The sequence below is a fragment of the Exophiala oligosperma genome, assembly GCF_000835515.1.
Source record: "Exophiala oligosperma strain CBS 72588 unplaced genomic scaffold supercont1.3, whole genome shotgun sequence".
NCBI lineage: Eukaryota > Fungi > Ascomycota > Eurotiomycetes > Chaetothyriales > Herpotrichiellaceae > Exophiala > Exophiala oligosperma.
In genome coordinates this window covers 1,395,426-1,417,508 of record NW_015622820.1, presented here as the reverse complement: position 1 = coordinate 1,417,508, position 22,083 = coordinate 1,395,426, and the positions used below count along the sequence as shown (strand labels likewise).

Here is a 22,083-nt window from a genome sequence, read left to right as displayed (position 1 = left end):
TCGTCCGTAGATCTCTTACTCGTACATGATGGCCGCTGATTTCGAACCGTGAACCTCAGCTCTCCCCCGTCTCTCTTTCGGACGTCTTGTCTAGACAAAAGCCGTGGCGAATGGCCCGTGTTCGTGATACTGACTTCTCCTCTCTCGCCCTGCTCAAACTCGGTTTCAAATTCAAGCTGTTTTGCATCCCCTACTCCCCAATCTTGTTGTTCCTCAACCGAAACCTGAGAAACCACCACGACCACCGCCACCAGTGCTGAATCTGAATCCGCCCCCACCGCCAAAGGGGCTGCCACCACCTCCGCCACCGTTCATCATGTTGAACAACATCTCGGGATCAATCTGAACGCCGCCACCGCCCATACCTCCCATCCCGCCCATCCCGCCCATACCTCCAAAGCCACCGGGGAAACCGCCGCCCATTCCCATACCAGGCTCCATCAGGTCCGCTCCAGAGTCATACATCTGCCGCTTCTGTGGATCAAGCAAAGTCTCCTTGGCTTCAAGGCAGTCCTTGAACTCTTCTTCCTTGTCCTTGTCGCCTTGTGTCTTGTCCGGATGCAGAACAGCAGCCTTGCGCTTGTAGGCCCGCTCAATCTCCTTGTCTCCTGCATCCTTATCCACGCCCAGGATCTTGTACCAATCCTTTCGTTTGGACTTCTTGAGCTCGAGCTCGGCGTTTCGCATTTCCTTGTTCAACTCTGGATCTTGTGGATTGTCCTCGAGCAGGGCCTTGTAGTCCTTGACTGCTTGTTCCCAGTCACCTGATTCGCCCGTAGCTTTGGCCCTCGTCCGTCGGGCCTTGGTGTATGTAGGGTCCAACTTCAGCGCTTGGTCACAATCTGCCTTGGCCTCGTCAAACTCCTTGATCTTGATACGTGCCAGCGCCCGGTTTCCTAACAGCTTCGCATTGGTGACTTTATTTGTTGGATCGATGGTAATTGCCTCACTGTAGGCTTCGACAGCATCATGGTACTTGCCACGCTTAAACATGTCGTTAGCTGCCGTCCTCGCTCGGTCAAGTTTCTTCATCGTCCGCAGGCAGTGTCGTGCATCGGAATTGTCTGGGTCTAGGGCGAGTGCTTGTCGGAAGAAATCTTCTGCCCGTTCATAATCGCTCTTTCCAACCCCGGACTTCTCGTCTCGTAGATAGAATGCCCGAGCCGCGAGAACAATGGCTTCTGCATCCATAGAATTCTCGCGCATGAGTGCCTGTGCGATGCCTTGAACTTCCCCGAGGGCATTGGCTGAGCCGACTTTCAGGTTTGCCTTGGCCTTCAATATCTGCCAACTTCGAGGTGTGGGTGTGTCTCTTCCCAGTGTCTGTTTCGCCTGTTCAATGCTCCATAGTGCCATATTACCATTGCCATCTTCAGAATTAATCTGCTTCTCTGCCAATTCAATCGACTGCAATGCCTTTCGAGCAGCCGCAGTATCTGTCGCCGAGGCATTTGGAATTTTGTCGTATGTATCTAGGGCGTCCTGCGGTCGACCTAACGAGGTGTATATCCGGGCAAGACGGTGCAAAATCTTGTCATTGTTGGGGTCTAACCTGCTTGCCTGTAATGAATCACCCAAAGCCTGATGGTATTTATTTGCGGATATATACGCCGCTGCTCGATTGGAAAGGTAGGTGGGATTGGAAGGGTCTGCTTCAACGGCTGCGAGAATTTGTCAGCCTCAAAATCCAAACCAAAAGAAGTCGAACTGTGTGGTACAAACCTTTTGAATACTCGATAATTGCTCGATCATAATCCTTCGCCTTGAAAAACTTGTTACCTGCGGCCTTGCAGGCTTCGGGATCTACCTTGGGTGCTGGAGGTACTTTGTGTGGTGGAGGGGTTGGACTTCGTTCCTCCTTGGTGTGACCATTAATACCGTTCGTGGCAGGCTCTTCGGGGAACGCTCCAGGCGTGTCGTGTGAAGGTGTGGCAGGCTGCGATGAGCCATTAGGTGTAGGCATTGATGTTTCTTTATTATCAGTCTCTGGCACTTCTCTGTCCACCGACATCGACTGTCTCTCAGCCTCTTCTCTGGCCATTCTGGCTGTCAATTTGCGCAGTTGATCGGGAGGGAGATTTAGAGGGTGTGTGTCGGGATCGTGGCGCTTGGAGGATTTCTTCCTGTCTCGATCTTTATCTTGTTTCTTTGGAGATTTTGACTTCCGCATGGGCGATGATGGTTCAAATTTTGCACCAACCGAATCCAACTCTTTTGCGACGGCCGATGCGGGTGGGGCGGTTGAGGCAGAGACAGACACAGAAGGCCAGGGACCGTCACTTGGCCTGACACTCCGGGTATGATGGGGACTGACACGGCCTCGGCGAGCTTGGGCTTGTTGGAGAGTTGAAGGTTGCGGCTCAACTCTTCTGCCGCTGCCGCTGCCGCTTCCGTCTCTTTCTTCGTCTTCTTTCTTATCGAGTGTGCGTAGGAGATAACGAAGGTTGGCCTCTGTCAGAGGAGCAGCCTGGTGAGCCCTAGAGTTGGCCGTTTCGGCGAGAAGCGGGAGAGGATCCGTGTACGACGTCGACGACCGGAGAAAAGCACGGGGACTACTGTTGTCCCTAATAGCAGTGGAATTCTCTCTACCATTGACTGTTCTTGTCCGATGATTGTGAGTGTCTGGAGTCAACAAGGCTTCCTTGTTGTCGTGCTTATCGCCCTGGTCGAAATTTCTCGAATCGCGCCTGCAAAATTGAGCGGGCCTCGCATGGCCACCGAAATTGTCTAGTTGGGCGCCGTTTGATCGAGTTTTGTTAGGCGTGATAGGCGAATCAGCCCCTGGTCGTTTCGGATTTGGCATCGCGACATCAGTCTTGAATGGTCGCTGGGTCTCAGAAGATGGATTTGCAAGGCTTCCTTGTCGTTGTCGATTCGCCTGCGTGTCTGCGCTCCTCTTATTAGCCTCAACATCAGACTGCCAGTCAGGAGGAAGTTTTCTCCTTCGACCGTGCATATTGGAAAAGTGATGTGCAGTGCAAGTCACGGGTCGAATGTTCACAGGCGAGTGATGGTCTACTGCACAAAAAGAAGGGGGAGAGTGAAAGGTATTGGACCTGACGACCGCCCTCGATGGAAAACTGCCTGTTCGGTGTTATTTATTACTACATGTGAGACTAAATTGAACAATAGCATGTAATTGAAACATTTCCTGCCAGGTCGTTCCATGAATCACATTTCGTTGTCAGAGACAAACGAGAGATGATTGCAGAATCAGAGTCAAGGTGCGTATGAAGACATCGATCTCAGTTATGAACATATTACTATTCGTACAGCTGCAAAAGAGAATGTAACCAGCATTGATCCTATCAACGCGATGCTCAAAGGCATGTCGCCTTACTGTGCGTTGCTCGCACAAGTCCAGCTGCTTCCACCTGGCTCGTTGTGAATAGCATAACCACTGGCATACAATCCCATTCCACAGATACCGGCGCCCATGCCAAACAAAGCCAAATTGACTCCAGTGAGAGAGATCTTCTTCCAGTTCTTGGTGTATTGCCCCCAGTTCAAGAAGAGCCAGAAGATGCCAGAGATACCGTAGGTAAACCAGGCTGCAAACAAACTCGAGATCAATGCGAGCAGGTCATTGAAGTTTGGAATGGACTCTGCAATGACCCAAGCAATCACCCAAATGGTCAAAGTGATGGCGAGCCAGCTGCCTACAGCCAACAGTGTCCGTTTAGACATGTGCTTGGTCCCTCGGAACAGTCGGACATATATGTACTTCGAAGCGACATGACCATAGATCACACCAGCTACGATGATGGTAGGGATAGCCAAACCCCATGCGATTTTCCCGACAACCTTGCCAGCGGTGCCCAGGGCCGGTGAGTCGACGTCGTCTCCCCCGTATGCGTATATCACCATCGCGACAAGGAAGTACATGGCCGTGTCGGTGACCTGTAACAGCACCAATGCCTTCGGGAAGTCTTTGGGGTTGCGCATCTCCGAGATGAAGCTGAAGAAAGCGACATGTCCAGCATACGCGAACACAATGTTTGTGACGCTGAGAAAAGCCGTAGCGAATGTTGCTGTTTGCGTCGCATGATAATTGCCATGGGCAGGGTTTCTGGAACCCACTCCAGCCATGCACACAATCACTGCCGTGATGATGGAGAGGAAGCTCGCACACGAAAGCCAAGAGACCTTCAACAGAGTCCGAGGAATGTCGCAAATCCAGAAAATAACCAGCCCGATGATGCCCCAGGCTATCGTGCAGGCGGCTCCGTCGGTCAGAGTATTGAGGCAGATGGTCCATGTCAAGATGTGACTTGCCATGCTGAAGATGAGGAAGATGGTCTGAGCAGCACCAAAGACTTCGCGCATCACGGCTGCCCATCGTGGGCCAAGTGGCTTGAAAAGGACATACCCTGCATCGGCCATATTGTGAACCTACAGACCGGCTGTCAGGAAAGTTTCTTATCATGACCAGACGGCTGAGCTTACCCATGGATGAGCCATCTTGAATTGGCCTATGACATAACCAGAATAAGTCGCAACGATACCCAGGCTGAGAATCAAAATTGCTCCTGGGGCCATCCCGATGGTAGCCAGCACGGAAGGCAGCGAAAGAATGCCCAAAGAGATGGTCTCTGCGATCATAACTGCAAAGAGGTACGTGTTAGAATGCCTTCTCAGGTTATTCGGCGTTCAGTTGAAACATACTCATACTGCATTGCCTGTCGGGACTTGTCAGTATATGATTGCAGGGCAATGCATGCGGATACTACTTACCACCACTTCAATGTGCGATACTTGACACCATCGCCGTCATCTTCATCTCCGAAGGGATCTGACTCCATATCCACGCTTTGGCCTCGGAATGCTGAGCCCAGTGAAGAGCGACGCCGCTTCTCGCCATCTCCGGACATGTAGGGACGTTGAGAGTCTTCGTAGCGAGCGCTGTCAAGGGGCCGCGCATCCTTCTCTACATCAGTGCTATAGGGCTCCGCAGAGGCACGCAGAGTCGGCGATCGAGAAGCCATGATGATGTCGTGGTCTCGAATGTTTTACTGTATCTAGCTGTTGACGTGAGGATACGGTTCGAAAGCCTCAGTGGCACTGATACCCAGCAAGTCCACGCTATTCGTCAAGGTCGACGATAGATATTGAAAGCAGAAAACCCTTCACACATGCGATCGCGACCCATCGCTGGGAGGGGTATATAGTCATGCGAGCAGTATGATGACATTGTTGCTGTCGGGATCGCGAAAAAGCCTGCGACGTCATGGGGAATTCGATGGTGCGAGGGATTGTCAATGCATGCCGCGAAGGTGGAGTTTTTGTTATACATCGCCACGGACCCTTGTCAATCTTGGGGCAGTCTAAGGATTCCCAGTCACAGTTGAAGCGGCAGTAGTTTTCGTGGGATGAACATCTTCTGCGACTCACATTCGCTGTGATGAAGCGAAGAATGGCAAAGCATACGCTTGATCTTGTGATCAGAATTTTGGGTATGCTTGTGTTATGCTTGGTATATCTTAAAAAGAAACCCCGGCAAAGGGATGTACGAGACGTCAACGTGCAGGGATCGCTCCACGTTGTTATAGGCATCTCGGGGCTCGACTCTCATTACGTGACAGCCAAGTTAAGGGCCTATATCATTCGCTGGCTTCCTCGTGCTTGTCCTCGTCCCGGGCCTGGGCAAAGCTGATAAGGAATATGGCTTTGTTACATCGAAGATCGAAATCACATTAAAACGTCTGATTATCGACATTGCCATCGGAGATCGCTAAAATCGTGCAGAGACTCCAATACCATCCCATCACTCCATCTCTACAATACCAGTCTGTCGTGCAGAAGGGTGCGGACCAATAACGGTTCCCGCATCCTTCTCGACGGGTTCTTGGGGTACAGTGTTACTGGACACTCTTTGTTTGGCTGCAAGTTCGGCGGCCTGATGCGTTCAAACAAGTTCTGCTGTCCCTTGCGAGGAATCACTGCTATAGCTGGGCAGACCGTCTTTTTCAAGTTCGTCTCTTACCTCAGTGTCTTTTGCCGAACGACGTGATCGTGAGTAGAAGAAAATTCCACCACAGGCGATGGCCACAAAAGCCACCGCACCAATAACAATTCCAGCAACGGCACCACCTGATATGCCATGATCTGTGTCCGACGAGACATCATATGGATTCGAGACTGCAGTCGAGGTGGTCCCAGGAACCGAGGAGGTTGTTGCTGTTTTGATGCTGAAGAGCCGAGAAAGTGAAGAATCTGTCCACCCTGCCTCGGGCTGTGTCTTGGTAGCACCACCTGTTGGGCTAAAACATTGTCAGTGAGTTCTGACCTACGCATGGGATATCAAGTACTTACTCCCCACCAATGGCCGCCACCACATCATCCGGCACATCATACTGGCCAGCATTGGCATCGAAAACGCTACCCCAGCTGATGGTACTCAGGTCGAGCACAGCCAAGCTTTTCTGTTCCCAGTTGCAATCATGCGATATATTGCTAGACTTTCCTCCACCTCCGACGGTGATCATTTGTCTTCGAGCTAGAAAATGGCACGTCACAGACCAGCAGGCATCTTGACCAGTGAATACCTTGACCCATGTGAAGGATGGTAAACTCAAGACATAGATATCATCGAAGATTGTGGATTCTGAAGTTCCGCCATAGAGGTAAATGTTGGTGCTGCTGTTGTCCTGAGCCGGCGCAGCAACGAGGCAAAAATCTGTGCGAGAGGAAGGAATGTCGCCACTGGCCTTTTGTGAGTACCAGAAGTTTGTGTTTGGCGATGGACTATCGCTGAGGTCGGTACTGTTGACATCAAAGGTTGTTATATCGTCCATTGCGAGTAGCCCGTCTGCTTGCGTTTCTCCTCCGAGCAGCACAAGAACACCTGACTCTCCGAAATTAGCGACATACACCATTCCAGCACCCTGACGATTACTCCTAACCGACTCGTCCACCGTGAGATTTTTGACGTTGTTGGTCGTGGTATTGATGACTACCATACCGCCGACCCCGATGGTTTCATCGCCTAGATTTTGCGTCGTGTCTGCAGTACCACTGTCGATTTGGCCGCCTACAAAGAATGCCAAACCCAAGTCGGGTACTTCGGTGCTTGCACCCCAGGAAGGAATTGTATCGAGCGCTCCTGACGTGTCAACTGCCAGCCATGTATCATCTCTCATATCATAAGACCAAACAGCATATTGAGTTGTAGGAGCGACTTCAAAATAGCGGAAGGACTCGTTGAATCCGGACGTGGTGCCACCAAACATATGAAGCGTTGTGGAATCATTCTTCCCGGCAAACAGAGAGGCATCATGTACGTTGATTGGACCTGAAAACCCTTCGACCGATCCGCTGATATATCGTCTGGGATATTGAGACATTCGTTTTCCAATCCCGACGCTGTCATGTCGACACAGATGAGGTTCTCGTTGATGCCGCTGATAATCGTTTTCGTGTCTTGCTGTCCGTCGGCACCAAAATCAACAAATGTTTCAATTCCGCCATTGATGTACAGTGTCCGATTCTTCACCACGGAGCTATGTCCGATTCTTCTGCAGAAATTCTTGACTGAGTCGAGCGAGACTCCAGCGCGAACAACAGTTAGTTGAGTCAAAGCAAAAAGCGCGAGGAAGAAGCGGTAGGCATCCATATTGACATCGGAATCAGGAATGAAGTGATGGATATCGTTACCGCGCAAAAGGATAGCAGGAGAACGAGGAGGTCACAAAAATGAAGGGGGTGAGGACGGAGACTGGTGTTGCACATCGCCGTTGCTTGTGGGCCAATGGTTGGTTGAGTGATCAACTGTGGCTACAGGTCATCTCAGGACTCAGCCTTGAATTCTTCAGGTCCTCGATCGCAGACAATGTCAGCTCTAGCCAGACATAGGAGCTTATAAACGAGTCTAGGATGGTGGATCCGATCATTGATCTGCCTATGAGAGCTGCAATTCTCCGCCGACTGTAACACGAGGTATTTTGACAATCAGAAAGAAGACCTTGGCTGCGGCGGCGCTCATTCCTTCACATGAGGCAAGCTCTTGTAGCACGAAGAGGTACGGCCTGAGGACAAAAAAATATAGATCGTGACACGTGTACTGGCTAGTCCGAAGGAACGATGTCTGAGGATGAGAATTGCTTTTCCGTTGAACTTTCGAGCTGGCTCGTACATATGTACTACTCACCTCGCTCAGTTCAATCAGTGGAGTGAGAATGATCTTCGTCAGCGCGAAAGATCCATAGCATTTACTCCGAAAGGCTAGAGCGGGCAGAAGAACACTGCCAAAATGCGTGCTTGAGGTTAGCGGATTGATTCGAATAGGATCCCCCTGGTCGCCGAAGACATGGGCACCGGAAGTGAAAGGCTGGTGATGGTGAGGCTGAGAATTGGCGATGCCATTAGCGACACGTGATCTGGTGTTGTTGCCAAGCGCCAAGAGCGACGGGGATTGTTTACTTGGTCACGTCATTCTGAGAAATCGAGCATCGCAGCAAAGCAGCCAATCTTTCCATCTCAACAATCAATCCACCACAGACCACCTCTAGCGAGACCCTACGACTGCTCGTACTGTACATTTCATATTACCCTCTATCCTTCTTCTTGTCCTGTGCGCCATTTCCATATTCATCGCCTATGGTCGAGGATGGCTACGCCACGTCGTAGATCTGCTCGTTTGAGTAAGAATGCTCAACCTCAGGTAATGTTCGCCCTCACTTTGCGGGTGTTTGTTATGATATATCTGCTCCTCGCACCACACAGCAGTCGGCATCCGCGTTTCGCAGTCATATTAGCATCGACTCGGAGACTGACTGCTTGATAGCGACAATCTGCTCGTAAACAAAGTACAGCTGTGCTCGGATCCCTCATAGAACGAGACGAAACTCCCGAGGTCGGTGAGCCTCAGTCAATTGATGATGTTGTTGAGACTCCCGCGTCCGCCGCAACCGCCAAATCTCAACTTTCGAGGCTCTCGGGCCTCAAGACACCCAAAACCGAACCACGAGTCGATCGAGGCGAGATGCATCCTGAACACGCTCATCATACCACAACAAAAGCTCCCGACTCTGGCCTCAAGCTAGGCTTTGTCGATATCTCTTCCCGTCCGCAGACAATCGCGAGTGCACAAAACACCCCGTCCAAAGCTAGAACAAGCACCCCTGCGCATTTCCAATCTACCAACTTTGACTTCAAGTTCGGGGCCGAATCTCAATTGAGCACTGAGGCACAAGAATTAATGGACAATGTAAGAGAAGAGGCAGCTAGGATCAAGGCGCAGATGCAGGCTGAACGAGATGCTCAGCAAGACAAGGACGACAAGGCTGAGGCCGAGTTCAATGGAATCAACGCTTCCGGCAGAAGAATTGCGAAACCCAAGGGGAAAGCTGGTCGGTTTAGTGATATCCACATGGCTCAGTTCAAGAAGATGGATTCGATCGCGAATCACCCTTCAGCATTCCGAGGAAAGCCTAGTTTTGCGCAACCAACTACACAGTCACTCAAGAGAAGCGGCTCTAAGGCAGGTCTGGACGAGAGTGAGCGACCCCGAACTGCTGGAAAGGGCAGTCCGGCGCGGCGACCGCCGCAATTTCTCGGGCGCCCAACTTCTGTCAGCCCCTTCAAGTCTATCCCGTTTCAATCAGAACGAATTGAAAACACAGCACCCGCCAAACTTGCTCGACATTCCGAGTTCCATGATGTCTCGGCAAGTCGGTTAGTAGAGCCACCGCAGCCTGTACGGACATTGCCCAAGCCTATATCCAGCCACTTGTTTTCCCCCACCAAGGCCTCGTTAGCAAGAGCTGCAGCAAGTCAGATCCCGGTCTCGTCGCCGAACAAAGCTCCTTCGCTGAAGCGGCCAGCATCTGTTAAATCTTTGAGGACAAACTCGAGCATACCAAGTGTGCGACCTGCTACAGCGCATGGAGGATCTTGTGCTCAGAACCCTTTCAAATTTCCTCCTGTCGACAAATCAAGACTTGATCGACCACTCCCACCGCCGCCTGAAAATGATTCTTCTTCATCGCCATCGCCAGAGTCGGCAAAGTTTGTGCAATCCGAAGCCACCGTTCAATGCTCGTCTCCCTTGAAGCACCCTGGCTTCTCATCTCGCCTACCAAAATTCAATGGGTTGAAATCGATCCTACGAACTGGCCGTAAGACTGACATCATGCCCCCGACTCAAGAACGTCAAGGCACTCCAAAGCGACCGGCAACTGCTTCTAATGGCAGTGGCGATGTGAAGAAGGTAGACTTTACACCCAGTGTGAAATCGAGATATGCTGTCAAACTGGCAGCTGGAAGCCCTAGCCCAGCCAAGCTCCCAACACAGCTCACTCCTGGAAAGGCACTTGAGCCACTTGTCGCGTATGATCCAGCTGCATATGTGCTTGGTGACGATGATGGGGACGATGCTTGGGAAGATGCAGAAAGCGAGATCGATTATCCGGTCTTACCTGCCATGTCCTCAAGCCCTGCGCAACCTGGATCTGGCAAGTCTTTCGAGAAGAAAGCCAAGGACCACAAGCGTCGGGAATCCAAGGACTTCAAGTCCATCTTCACAACTCTTCATCACCCCTCACGCCCTACGCAGCCATCAAATTTTGCTTCCTTCAATGCTGCGGCCAACAAGAGCGGCCCAACTGTCCACGTTGACAAGATCATGAGATCACCAAGCAATACTAATTTCTCACGACCATCGCCATCTACAATCCGTCGCGTCAGAACATCAGGTGTCACCGAGTTGGTCCAGCCTTTCGAGGATGCGGAGGTGCAGACCGTGCCTCACGGTATCCCTGGTAAGAAGCGGCGTCGCGAATCGACGGCTTCCAACGAAGACGAAGACTCCTTCGTGTCTGCCGGAAAAGAGAACCGACGTATCAGCGTCATGCCATCTGTACCTGGCGGTTGGTGCGACACTCCGCAGCCTGAGGAGCAAGATGAAGGCGCGAAACGTGGTGGCAAGCGTGCAAAAGTCGGTAGCTTCACCAGTCCGCCCGAGAAGCCCAGAGCTGAAGCAAAGAAACCTCGACAGAGCATGGCGCGAGAAATGGCAAAAAAGACTGCTGATGCACGTAAGGGCAAGGGTATTCTCAGCCTGACCCGTTTGAACATGTTGAGCCGCCCGAAGCAGAGAGGTTGAATTGTTTTATGACAATCTTTGGATGAAATCTGCCGCCTCTTTTGTTCATGATGCTGAGCAGCGTCTCGATTGAGAGTCTTGAAGGCATCATGATTCCCCATTCGGCTCGAGCTTGTTCCTCACCGAATTTACAAGCCGCTCAACCATTCTCTCTGCCTGGTCAGAGGTGAGTCAGGCTCTTTTTTACGACTTTTGCCTTGCGGAAATTTGTGTTAATTGGCCATCACTTGATTTTATCGGAAATACGAATTGTGGAATGTGTTCTCAAGGGTACGGTCAATGGATTTGGTGCAGATGAAGTTTGAATCCGCAATCTTTCGTGCGCCTCGTTTGACCTGGGGTGAGAATTGGACTTGGGCTCTCTGGAGTTTCTGGAAAGGTCTCCGAGACTATGGGCGAAAATGGGAAATGGAATGGCTTCGTTGGAACTGTCCTTTCTAATTTGGCGTTTTCGAGGATCACAGGATTACAGGACCACCGATTCAGTGACAACATTCCCGAACGGTTTCGGTCGATACGTACCAGAAAAAAGTCCCTTTTTTTCAATTTTGGAGTCATTGGCCATGGAAAGGGTCGGTTTGAGCTGGACAGGCTGGATGGATGGAGTGTTTTGTGTGTTTCTTGCAATGGCAGAACTTTTGTTTCCACACAAATTTTACATGTCGATGAATCAATTAATGCCTTTATGACTTTGTCCAGGATAGGACAGCAGTACTCCGTCTGGAAGAGACAGCAGAATGACCCCTCAGCTCCAGTGGTTACCTAGGCTGGTGGTCAACAGTCCAGTCGAGGTGTGTTTTCGATCACTTCACCTCGACCAGAACCTTTTTCGCCCTTGCTTAACTTTTATCTGTCGTTGGGAAACGCCTTGATCAAATCACCTCACACTGTTGTAGACATTTACTGGGCTACATGAATTCCAGGAGAGTCAGCGAGTACTGACCTTTACCTATTCACTTACTTTGTATGACGGAGTACAATCGAGTTTGATCTGATCAAGGTCCTCCGTAGTTTTTATTTTTATCGTTCCCTTTTCGGATGACCACATCAATCGACACGAGCTGGTGCGTGGCACCGTTAACCCCCTTTTTCTCTTCGTTTTCCTTTCTTTTTGTTTGCCTGAAATGGTTCCACACAAAACCAGAAAAGCTGTAAAGTCTGTAGAATCAAGTACAGGTACATGTACATATACTACCTAGGTACCTGGTACCCGGTCGCCTCAAAAAAAAAAGAATTATATTCTTGCAAATCGTTCGGTTCTCAGGTCCCCAGGATTTCATGATATCCACCTCCGTTACCAGAGGTATCAGATGACGCATTTTTATGATACACACACTCTCTTTGAAAAGCCCCAATCACTCCATGAGTTGTCAAACCATCCTGTTTTGTTGTATGTCCCTGGTCTTCCTTTTCCTCTTCAGGAGAAATTGAATGAGAAACATCAAAAAAAACCCAACAAATCCAAAAAGAAATCATTGAATCGATAGTAGTTTGCAAATCAATACACGGCTTCGAGAAGGTAAATGACGCCAAAGACCAAGAAAGCAATCGCACCTCCCATGGTCACTGTATTTGAGAAAAAGGAAAACGTTAGCCTCACGGTCCCGATACTACATGTATTGACTCGAACAAAACCAAAAAAAAGACGGAAAGACTTACCAGTTCTCATACTGACTCTGCCCGCAATGGCTCTACCACCAAGTACAGCCGCACCGGTACAAATCGCATGCCCGCCCAATGCGCCCGCCGTGACCCACCAGTAATCCTGGCCTGCTGCCATGGCGATGGTCGCTATTTGTGACCTGTCGCCCCATTCACCCAAAAAGGTCATGACGAAGGTCTGCACCCACGCTGGACTCAGGAGGAGTGAGAACAGATTGTTGATGCCGCCGAGCATGCTCTTGAACGTCGACTGCCGCTCCGGGGAAGCCTCACGTGAACTCGCCGGGCTTTCAGGAGGCGAAGGTAATCGACCGTTGGTGTGTTTTCGTCCGATTCCTGCGCGACCAGCTTCCAAGGCGTAGGGGGAGATGGACGACCGCCGTCGGGACATCCGCCGTTGTTGGTGTTCTTTTTCTTCCAGTTCCATTTCGACTTCCTTCATCTCTTCACCGACACCGTCGTCTGGGCTCATGCCGCGCGCTTCGATCAGCATTTTGACCCCGAACACCAGGAACAGGCCAGCTGCGCCGAAGTTGGTGAGCGTCTTGGGGATCAGCGTCGGGACGGCGTGGCCCAGCACGGCCGAAAGGACGGTCATGGTGATCAGAGCGGAGAACGCAGCGGTGAAGACGAGGACCCGGGGGTGGCGCATGGCCATGAGCGCTGCGACGAGGAATGTCTTGTCGCCCACTTCGGAGAAGAGGATCATGGTGAATGAGAGCACCAGGGAGTGCATGGGCGAAATGACGGCCGGTTCATGGTCTTTTCCTTTTGACGATTTGTCCGGGTTTTCCGAGAGGATGGTGCTGTCTTTCGGCGAAGATGGGTTTTCGGGGTAAGGGATATCGTGAGGTTTGTCTGGGAGGTCTTGGGGTGCCTACGATCAGGGGGTCAATAGGATGCGCCAAAATACGAGGGAGCGCGAACTGCTTACCGTGAGGATCTTTTTGGGCTCATCTTCTGAGGATGTTTGCGTCTTATCTGTGTCTTGCAGAGTCTCTGCTTCGTGGTGTGGGAGAGGCCTGGCGTCCTTGGGAGGATCAGGTTTCTTGTCGGAGAGTCTGTTCTCTTTGGATTTCTCTGAGATGCCGCCTTCCACACCTCTAGTGCCCTCGGCTGGATTCGATTTCAGGCGGTCATCCATCACCGCATCGTTGGTTTGCGGAAGATCTCCGCTCGTGTATGGTGATTTCTCAGCCACCGGATCGTCTTCGTACCCTTTCCCTTGTGTCTTCTTCCGCGTTCTTTCTGCGTTCGTCTCGACAAAGGGTCCCTCGTGTGGCATTCCATCTCGGCCATCTACAGGAGCATGTTCGGTCCCGATCGGTGATGACTTTCCTCCCCCAGTGGTACCTCCCGACGCAGCGACGACTTCCCCCAGTGACCTTGCGTTGGCAAAGTTCCTGGCCATGGACTCTCGAGGGAGGGAGGCATCTGTGGCTTCCGCCGCAAGGGCAGAGGCGAGGAGGAACAGGAGGATCTGAACACGCCGTCGTCCGATCTTCATGGTCGCGTGAGTTGTCGTGGTTTTTATCGAGGGTGGAAGTTTCGAGGGTTAGAAGAAAGGGAAGTGCTGAAACAAACGTGGTCACTTGTCGCCGCAGAGAGAATAATTAGGTAGATAATAGTCAACGACAATTGACGATACAAGGTTCAAAGAAATGATTAGGGGTTATTCGACACCGGAATTGGTAGGATCCATGTACACGCAACGAGTCTGACAACAAAGTGTCACTTTTCTCAAGATCTGCTGGGGCCCAAAAAAGGTGGGAAATTCAAAGGCCACACGCTCCTTTTCCTATTGATGAATCTTGACTTTTCGGGGGGGGTGTAGGCTCCGCCTATGAAAAGCCCTAACAGGGGGCCTAGAAGCCCTATAAGAGCTTCCTATTTTAGTGCCCGTTGATGATCTTTAGGGCCATTTTCCCCCTCTATTTCAAAGGGCACCAATCATCTCCGCACAAATTACAGCGCAGGCATGATCATGCGCTGCTTTTACAACGGGTCGTCGGCAAGGCTGAAAAATAAATGGCAACGAGGCCGAGAATAGTCAGACCCTTCAGTAGAGGCTACAGTACTCCGTATGTGCGGTAGTAATCTAATGGAGATCCAACAGTGTAGTAAGGCTTGCCAGAGTCTATAAACAAGACCAATATCTGCTTGATAGCTTGTTAACATTAATCAAGGATCCCGGCCATGGCCAAAGAAAAGGTGTTTTAACAAAAAACTTCAATCAATCCCCAACTGTCCGTGAATTATTTTTTCTAACCACTCTCATCTACCCAGAGTCGGAAACACACAAATGGCGAAGTCAAGCAGAAGAAACGGAAACTGAGCCACGATACTGAAGACGGCACAGTGGTCGACACCTCCAAACCGACAGCCGTCTTCCAACCGTCCGGTGGCCGGTCTCACACGCTCTCGATCGCGCTCCCAGGAAGCATCATAGCCAACGCCAAATCCCACGAACAAAAGACTTTCCTGGCAGGTCAAATAGCTCGTGCCCTGGCGGTATTCTGCGTCGACGAGATCGTCGTCTTTGACGATGAAGACGCCACCACACAGCGCCGACGGCCGGAAGTAGGGGAAGGCGAGTACACTGCCTTTTCCCACCCGGACCACTTCCTGGCGCACGTTCTTTCGTATCTCGAGACACCACCGCACCTGCGAAAGACCCTGTTCCCCATGCACCCCAACTTGCGCACGGCGGGGACGCTGCCGAGTCTCGACATGCCTCACCACCTGCGCGCCAACGAATGGTGCGAGTACCGCGAAGGCGTCACCGGCCATTCCACGACCGGGACCGGCGGTGGCGGGACACTGGTCGACGTAGGACTCCCAGAGTACCTGGAGGTCCCCGAGGAGATCCCGGCCGGTACGCGCGTCACGTTGCGGCTGCACGATCAACATTCCACGACGGCCGAAACGGTTGCGCCCGGCGCTCCCCGGGAAGAAAAGGGCTACTACTGGGGGTACGCGGTGCGGCAGTGCAACAGCCTGTCGAACGTGTTCACGGAGTGTCCCTTCGACGGAGGCTACGACTTCTCGATAGGGACGTCGGAGCGAGGTACGGCCTTGAGTGACACGCTGAAAAGCTCGGCCTTGTCGAACAGCCCACCGTTCAACCGTGTGCTGGTCGTCTTTGGCGGCGTCGCTGGTCTGGAAAAGGCCGCCAGGAACGACCCCCAACTCCAGACGATGGGCATCGCCGAGGATAACGTCAATGATCTGTTTGATGCTTGGGTCAATGTCTTGCCCGGTCAGGGCAGTCGCACCATCAGAACCGAAGAGGCGGTCTGGTTGGGCTTGATGGGTCTGAGGCCATTTACGGAACAATTGGGATGATGAGTATGGGGCACCAAGTTGCAGACCCAGAAGAGAAGACACTGATTTTCCTTCTCGCGCTGCACCTTCCACTGGTGCCAGGTTCTTATGGGTCAAAACTGAAATTCTATTAATTATTGCATGTCTAGGACTCTATGTAAGGACAATTCTGCTTCGTCAAAAACAACACACTCCCATCAATTTTCTCTTCCTCAACGTCCTGCTCCTTTTTCTAATGGCAGAGTAACACCAAATCAAGAGGACACGCCGTCTGTTCTCTCTAGTGCTTCTTGATAACCAGAGCCAGGTATCCCAAAATCCGATACGCAAAGATGATGGCAAACATGATTCCGATCCACTCCCCGATTTTATCGTCAGACCAGGGATACTTGTAGGCCCGTAGTACGGCCGTTCCGCGAATTTTGCCCTCGGATTCGAGATCACTAGTATACATGCACTGATATCCGGATGCCAATTTGTCGCAGTTCCAGATTGTGCTTCTGAACTGGTTTGCCATCATTCCTTGGAACACGTAGCTTTGATAATCGATGTAATGGAAGACGTCTGCGAAAAGGCAATGTCAGTCAGGTTGACCCGGTGAAATGACGGGTCTTTGGGGGGGGGGGGGGCGAAGGAAAGAAGCTTACATTTCCAAAACACATTCAAGGTGCCGAGAGGAACAAGGAACCCGCCGACACACATCCAGAGGCCGTTGGCGAACGCAGTGATGGCGAGACTGACGACAAATATCGGGAAGATGCTCGACACGAGAACCACGAGGCCTTCGGCGGCAAGGAGGTCGAGGAACAACCACAACACCCACATCCAAAAGCCGCCTGCCGTTGGTCTGAAATGTCCCAGCCAGTATGTGATGATGCTGAACATGAGAGCGATGAGGAAGAGCCAAGGGATACTGACGAGCGCGTTGGCGATGGTGAATGGCAACGGGCCGTAGAGACCATTCGCCCTCTCTTTACGGAATGTTTGCAGGTCTTCGATGATGCTGGGAACGTAGGCGACAGCCATGAACGACATGAATGCTCCTCCAAAGAAGATCGCGTTGATGAAGGGTTGGATCGAAGATTGATCGTAAGAGAGCCGCAGCCAAACAGTACCTAGGGGGGAAACCAATGTCAGCAAGGATCAAATTTCGTGCAAGAACCAAATAATCCGTACCCATCATGATGGCCAGACCGAAATACATGACTACGCGGGTGCCGTAGGCAATGATGTCTCGGTAGGATTTGATGAAGTTGCGGTGAAGAAGGATCCAGGACAATGCCAGGCTATTCTGGTGGTAAGACGGTAGCACTGGCGACGACGTTCCATCTACCAAGATCGAGCTGCACTCGTTGATAACTTGCTTGCATTCGGTGCATGATGACCACGCGTCTTGGATGTATTTGAGCTCGTTTTTCGCAGGACTGTCCTCGCCCCCATGGCTAAAGTCGCCATTGACCAGGTCCAGGAGAAATTCGGCTGGATTGGTATGGACCGGGATAGGTCGATCGATTCGGTTGAAATAGGCCTGGACGTCGGCCAGAGGGCCAAAGTAGCACGTGCGGCCTTCAGAAAGAAGCATCAATTGGTCAAACAAATCGAATGTTGTCGTCGAGGGCTGGTGGATGGATGCGATGCAAATCAGGCGGTACTCTTTGGCAATCTGCTTGATGTAATTCATGACTTCGAAAGACGCAGCCGAGTCAAGACCGCTGGTAGGCTCGTCGAGGAAGAGGATGCGCGGGGATGTGACAAGCTGGCTGGCAACGCTGAGTCGGCGCTTTTGTCCACCACTCAATCCTTTGCGAAGTGGTGTGCCCACAATAATATCTTTCTGGCGCTGAAGACCAAAGGACTCGATGAGTTCATCGACTCTGGCGATTCTGTCTTTCTTGGACAAAGTCCCTTGGAGCGACAACCGTGCAGCGAAGTCGACAGTCTCTCGCGTCGTGAGGATACCAATCATTGCGTCTTCCTGTTCCACATAACTCGACACTTTGCGAATCGACTGTTGGTTGGTAACCTGTCCATTGATCATGATCTTGCCGTCGAAATCTCCCTTCATGGTGGAGGTGCGATGGGCCAATACATTGAGGAGGGTTGTTTTGCCGGAACCACTTGGGCCCATCAAGGCCAGGACGCTGCCGGCCTTGACGCAGCCATGGTTTGAGTCCAGAATCTTGAGAGGTTGTCCAGACTTTCGATCTTTGACCGTGACGCTGACGGCATCCCAGGAAAAGCTGGTCACAACACTGTTTGTCAAATGGCGGTGGAGCTCGTGTCCTTTCTCGAGATCGATGTTGGTGTCGACCGCATTGCTGGACGCGTCGGATTGGTGTGTGAGAATTTGCTGAGGCATGGTTGCTCCTGAGGGTGCTTAGGTGAGATCATAGAGCGAAGAAGAATTCAAGAGCCACAAAATGGAGACACGGGGGTGCATTGCTGATATAGAAATCAAAACACAGGAGAGATTGCCCTGTACAAGGGTTTCATATCTTTGGATTATGCATTGCCCACAGAATTAGGCCTACTACCTGAGGGTCAATTCACCAGTGAAATGCTGTTCCCCGGTTGATACAAGGCTTGCGCAACAATGCGACTACCGATTCGATAAACCCCGAACATGAAGGTAATCAAAAAGCTTAAAATCTCTTTGTGATACTGAAAGTTGAAAAAGAAATTCGTAAGCATCAAACAGTAAGTCAGTGCTCCTTTGCAAGTCCAGACCGACGAGAGACCTTGGATTCGGTACTCGAAGGTCGATGGCCGAAAACAGTAGTCGCGGAAATCGTGGCGTCGACCCGTGATCAGCGCAGGTCAATTTCAGCAGAGGCTGAGGTAACACCAACGTCAGCAGCACGTGGTAGCGACTGATTTGGGGGTTTCGGGGACCAGAATTGAAATGCCTCGAGCAATCCAAATACTCGTATCCGTACCCCGTACTCGTACTACACCAAAAAGAAGTGAATCCATCAATAATGCGTTCGGGGTCTTCAACTTTTGAGTTCCCAGAGTACGGTAGAGCATTCAGACTATATCGCATGTCAATAGTGTCTCAAGTGAGTTTCAGTCACGTGGACAATATTCCGATTCCTGACACCGCCAAGACGCTTGACTACAATAGGTTTAGCTACATGCTCGGGGTCTGCTGACATAATGTGGCCGTCGGGGTCTACAATCGGGGACCAGAACGTTTTCTCATGGTGGGATGACCGGAAGTGCCTGATTCTAGCCAGCCCAAGTATTTGCTCACTGTCGTCGCATGTCCCGCATTTGCCACGATATTTCACGCCTCGGACTAAAACGGTTCTGAAGGGATTCACATTGTGGTGCGCGAGTTTGTGGTTTTTAATGAGTGGAATACCCGTCTTCAAAGAATTCGAGGTTGTTTACTCATTATTAAAGAAAAACTTGGACACCTGTATTTATGCATAGTATTCAACTAACTTCGAGATGTCAACACCCGAGAACGATAATGGCTCCTCCAGCGGTGCTTTCAAAGGCCGATCAAAGCCACCGAGTCTCCTCGCATGCATCCCCTGTCGCCGAAGTCACTTAAAATGTAGTGGTGAGAAGCCGCTATGCAAGCGATGTGCCGACAGGAACGGGGACTGTTTCTGGGTTGAATCCAGAAGAGGATACCGCGAGTTCAGAAAGCACCAGCCTGAGAGGTTGAGCAGAAATGATGCCATATTCAACGAATCGCAGGCCTCCAACCCCGAACCACCCTTTGTCGACGAGGCTGACGCCAGCAAAATCCGGGCTCTTACTTATGATGAGCTGTTTCCTGACGATCTGATAGACCCTACATTAGCTACGATGCCGCTCGAGCTGCAGACAATGCCTGGCCCCCGGGCCCTTGCCTCCAGCCCGGGTGGACATAGTGACTCAACCATGTCGCTACCTCGAGAGCCCAGATCAACAGGTGTCGCTAATGCAGGCGACGACTTGATCGAACTATTCTATAAGCATTTCTACCCCTGTCACCCTTTTGTCGCACCAAGGAAAATGTATCTCGAAGATCCATCCATTCTATCCAGGCCTCTTCGCATTGTCATCCACTGGCTTGCAAGTCACTATGTGCCAGGTACAAACCAGACTGCCCTTGAGAATGCTGCCAAGTGCATCTTTTCGGACGACATCCCCGATGATGGAATCAAGGTCCAGGGCCTCCTTCTCTATGCCATGACATGCTTCGCAAGGTTTGGTCAGGAAGAAGGAGCCAGCGCTCTCGGCCAGGCCATTGAGATCGCTTTGAGGATTGGCATGAATCGACAGAGCTTTGCCATCCAGCATGGCCGCAATGACCCGACGGTGCAAGAAATGTGGCGCCGAACATGGTGGACCTTGTTCATCATGGAGGGCACCGTTGTGGTTATGGGCGGACAGTCGCAGCCCTTCCGGCTATACTCAACCTTCAACGACGTCCCCCTTCCCGGGGACGACGAAGACTACAACGACCTTCGCGCCTCACCTTTGCCCCGTACCCTTTCCGACCTCCGCGACCGCATCATTTCCGAAGACACATACTCATATTCCTCTTTCGCGTACGCTGTCGAAGCAGCCTACATTCTTGGCTCCGTGCTTGCTTTGGAGCCCGACACCTTTGCCGTCACAGATCCTCAGGTGGAGGCCATTGATGCAAGCATCACGAATTATTTCCTCTCTCTACCTCCCGGCAAGCGTGAGGTCATTGGACAATGTGGGCGTATTGATGAATGCCTCCTTGTTGCTCACCTGCTGGTCAACTGGGCCGCTATCAGCCTTCATCGGCCTCGGTCGAGCCTGACCTTCATTCGCAATCACTACCGTACCACATGTACACGCGCTGAAGCCGCCGGTCTGCCGGCACTTGCGTACTCCTCACATACAGCAAAAGCCCTCCGAGCAGCAAACAACATCGTCAACCTCGCAACAGTTCAACATTCCATGTCTTATGCCCCACCGGTACTGGTCTGTGGCATCACCACGGCTGCCACGGTGCACCTGCCCGCATATGGCCTGATCGACCGTCCTGATCAGGCGACTGCGATCAAGGAACGCTTGCAAGTTGCCATCTCAGCGTTGGCTGCTTTTGGTGAAGTTTGGCCCCGGGCCAACATAGCCAAAAGTCAGGTGGCCAAGTTTGCGCGAGAATTACTCACCAAGCAGAATGTGTGCGTCGATAGTACAGGCCCAGAGATGATCCCGCGCATTGCCAATGATTCGATGCCGCAGCTACAGTACGACGTGGCCTTCAACGGCGAGCTTTGGATGGAGAATTTGATCGACAGTGATGCTAATGTTGGTGATGGGCAATCGTGCAACGTGCTTGACAACTTTGCCATGTCGCAAACACAAAGCACGACAGCATCGAGTATGCCAGCGTTGCAGACCGCCTCGTGATTTCAAGGCGCCAGGTGGAACTGCGTGACTGAATTTATATACATGGGGTATGATTGTTTGTATTCTAATATTTGACGAGTCATGACGCATGATCATGGGATGGATGCTTCGGGAATTTGGACTTACCTATAGGGTGGCGGTCTGGTCTGTTTGACTAGCGGTTTTCATGATATCCTTCTGACCTTCTTGCAACCGTTGATCTTATTCTCCTCGGCATGTGTTCAAGTACGGAGATGACCTTGTAAGCGAAGAGTGGCGATTCAACTGTTGCATCCTCTGCTCTGGTGCAAGTGTACCTACCATTAGTCTAATTTAACTGCATTCATTCTCATCTCCTTTACCATGCTGGCGATCCATTTTAGATCTAGATTCCGAATGACGCTGTTTGTGCTCAGTTTTACAAGACCCTGTTTGACTGCCGGTTGCCTGCATGTAGATGGCCTCCGTAGTTCGTTCTTGATTTATTCTTTAGCTACAAGATTGGGCGCTTCCTTGATCCTAGCATCTGTCACGTGCCTTGAGGACGAAGTCCACATATTGCAACAGACGACCATGTCTCAATGTCCGTTGTGATTACACGGTTGTATGCATTCTATTGGAATCAGGCGACG

The 22,083-nt window shown here is 51.4% G+C and overlaps 8 protein-coding genes across 9 annotated transcripts; 3 read left to right on the top strand and 5 right to left on the bottom strand.

Moving 5' to 3' along the window:
• Positions 1-213: 213 nt before the first annotated feature.
• Positions 214-2,956, bottom strand: PV06_03323 (uncharacterized protein; the record flags this gene model as incomplete). The annotated part of the gene is made up of 2 exons (XM_016404096.1): positions 214-1,661; positions 1,723-2,956. 2 exons carry the CDS (start codon positions 2,954-2,956, stop codon positions 214-216), a joined length of 2,682 nt encoding a protein of 893 aa, XP_016265101.1.
• A 317-nt stretch (positions 2,957-3,273) lies between these two features.
• PV06_03322 (uncharacterized protein) lies at positions 3,274-5,232 on the bottom strand. Its single transcript, XM_016404095.1, has 4 exons — positions 4,735-5,232; positions 4,666-4,679; positions 4,447-4,604; positions 3,274-4,392 (listed from the first exon to the last, which is right to left on the bottom strand). The coding sequence occupies exons 1-4, from the start codon at positions 4,983-4,985 to the stop codon at positions 3,337-3,339; spliced, it is 1,479 nt and encodes a 492-aa protein (XP_016265100.1). The 5' UTR covers positions 4,986-5,232; the 3' UTR covers positions 3,274-3,336.
• A 673-nt stretch (positions 5,233-5,905) lies between these two features.
• On the bottom strand, positions 5,906-7,343 carry PV06_03321 (uncharacterized protein; the record flags this gene model as incomplete). Its single annotated transcript, XM_016404094.1, has 2 exons — positions 5,906-6,260; positions 6,313-7,343. 2 exons carry the CDS (start codon positions 7,341-7,343, stop codon positions 5,906-5,908), a joined length of 1,386 nt encoding a protein of 461 aa, XP_016265099.1.
• Positions 7,344-8,495: 1,152 nt separating this feature from the next.
• Positions 8,496-11,893, top strand: PV06_03320 (uncharacterized protein). Its single transcript, XM_016404093.1, has 2 exons — positions 8,496-8,659; positions 8,783-11,893. The coding sequence occupies exons 1-2, from the start codon at positions 8,606-8,608 to the stop codon at positions 11,099-11,101; spliced, it is 2,373 nt and encodes a 790-aa protein (XP_016265098.1). The 5' UTR covers positions 8,496-8,605; the 3' UTR covers positions 11,102-11,893.
• A 293-nt stretch (positions 11,894-12,186) lies between these two features.
• On the bottom strand, positions 12,187-14,516 carry PV06_03319 (uncharacterized protein). The gene is made up of 3 exons (XM_016404092.1): positions 13,698-14,516; positions 12,761-13,640; positions 12,187-12,667 (listed from the first exon to the last, which is right to left on the bottom strand). The coding sequence occupies exons 1-3, from the start codon at positions 14,268-14,270 to the stop codon at positions 12,600-12,602; spliced, it is 1,521 nt and encodes a 506-aa protein (XP_016265097.1). The 5' UTR covers positions 14,271-14,516; the 3' UTR covers positions 12,187-12,599.
• Positions 14,517-14,840: 324 nt separating this feature from the next.
• On the top strand, positions 14,841-16,269 carry PV06_03318 (uncharacterized protein). The gene is made up of 2 exons (XM_016404091.1): positions 14,841-14,974; positions 15,050-16,269. Exons 1-2 carry the CDS (start codon positions 14,960-14,962, stop codon positions 16,106-16,108), a joined length of 1,074 nt encoding a protein of 357 aa, XP_016265096.1. The 5' UTR covers positions 14,841-14,959; the 3' UTR covers positions 16,109-16,269.
• PV06_03317 lies at positions 16,203-18,893 on the bottom strand. 2 transcript variants are annotated; one of them, XM_016404089.1, is made up of 3 exons: positions 17,264-18,893; positions 16,735-17,202; positions 16,203-16,651 (listed from the first exon to the last, which is right to left on the bottom strand). In XM_016404089.1, exons 1-3 carry the CDS (start codon positions 18,444-18,446, stop codon positions 16,368-16,370), a joined length of 1,935 nt encoding a protein of 644 aa, XP_016265094.1. In that variant the 5' UTR covers positions 18,447-18,893; the 3' UTR covers positions 16,203-16,367. The 2 variants fall into 2 exon arrangements, with proteins under 2 accessions (XP_016265094.1, XP_016265095.1); XM_016404090.1 differs by having other exon boundaries at positions 16,735-18,893.
• Positions 18,894-19,353: 460 nt separating this feature from the next.
• Positions 19,354-21,853, top strand: PV06_03316 (uncharacterized protein). The gene has a single exon (XM_016404088.1). The coding sequence runs from the start codon at positions 19,541-19,543 to the stop codon at positions 21,470-21,472; it is 1,932 nt and encodes a 643-aa protein (XP_016265093.1). The 5' UTR covers positions 19,354-19,540; the 3' UTR covers positions 21,473-21,853.
• Positions 21,854-22,083: the final 230 nt, after the last annotated feature.

Bases quoted from the DNA above. Each gene is read 5' to 3' on its own strand.
- PV06_03322 (XM_016404095.1), bottom strand. From the start codon at position 4,985: ATGGCTTCTCGATCGCCGACTCTGCGTGCCTCTGCGGAGCCCTATAGC. The intron at 4,393-4,446 runs GTAAGCTCAGCC...GCCGGTCTGTAG, and splicing joins TCAAGATGGCTCATCCATGG to GTTCACAATATGGCCGATGC.
- PV06_03320 (XM_016404093.1), top strand. From the start codon at position 8,606: ATGGCTACGCCACGTCGTAGATCTGCTCGTTTGAGTAAGAATGCTCAA. The intron at 8,660-8,782 runs GTAATGTTCGCC...ACTGCTTGATAG, and splicing joins GTAAGAATGCTCAACCTCAG to CGACAATCTGCTCGTAAACA.
- PV06_03319 (XM_016404092.1), bottom strand. From the start codon at position 14,270: ATGAAGATCGGACGACGGCGTGTTCAGATCCTCCTGTTCCTCCTCGCC. The intron at 13,641-13,697 runs GTAAGCAGTTCG...CCCTGATCGTAG, and splicing joins AGCCCAAAAAGATCCTCACG to GCACCCCAAGACCTCCCAGA. The intron at 12,668-12,760 runs GTAAGTCTTTCC...TCTCAAATACAG, and splicing joins CAGAGTCAGTATGAGAACTG to TGACCATGGGAGGTGCGATT.
- PV06_03317 (XM_016404089.1), bottom strand. From the start codon at position 18,446: ATGCCTCAGCAAATTCTCACACACCAATCCGACGCGTCCAGCAATGCG. The intron at 17,203-17,263 runs GTACGGATTATT...TTTCCCCCCTAG, and splicing joins CGGTCTGGCCATCATGATGG to GTACTGTTTGGCTGCGGCTC. The intron at 16,652-16,734 runs GTAAGCTTCTTT...GCCTTTTCGCAG, and splicing joins CTTGAATGTGTTTTGGAAAT to ACGTCTTCCATTACATCGAT.
- PV06_03316 (XM_016404088.1), top strand. From the start codon at position 19,541: ATGTCAACACCCGAGAACGATAATGGCTCCTCCAGCGGTGCTTTCAAA.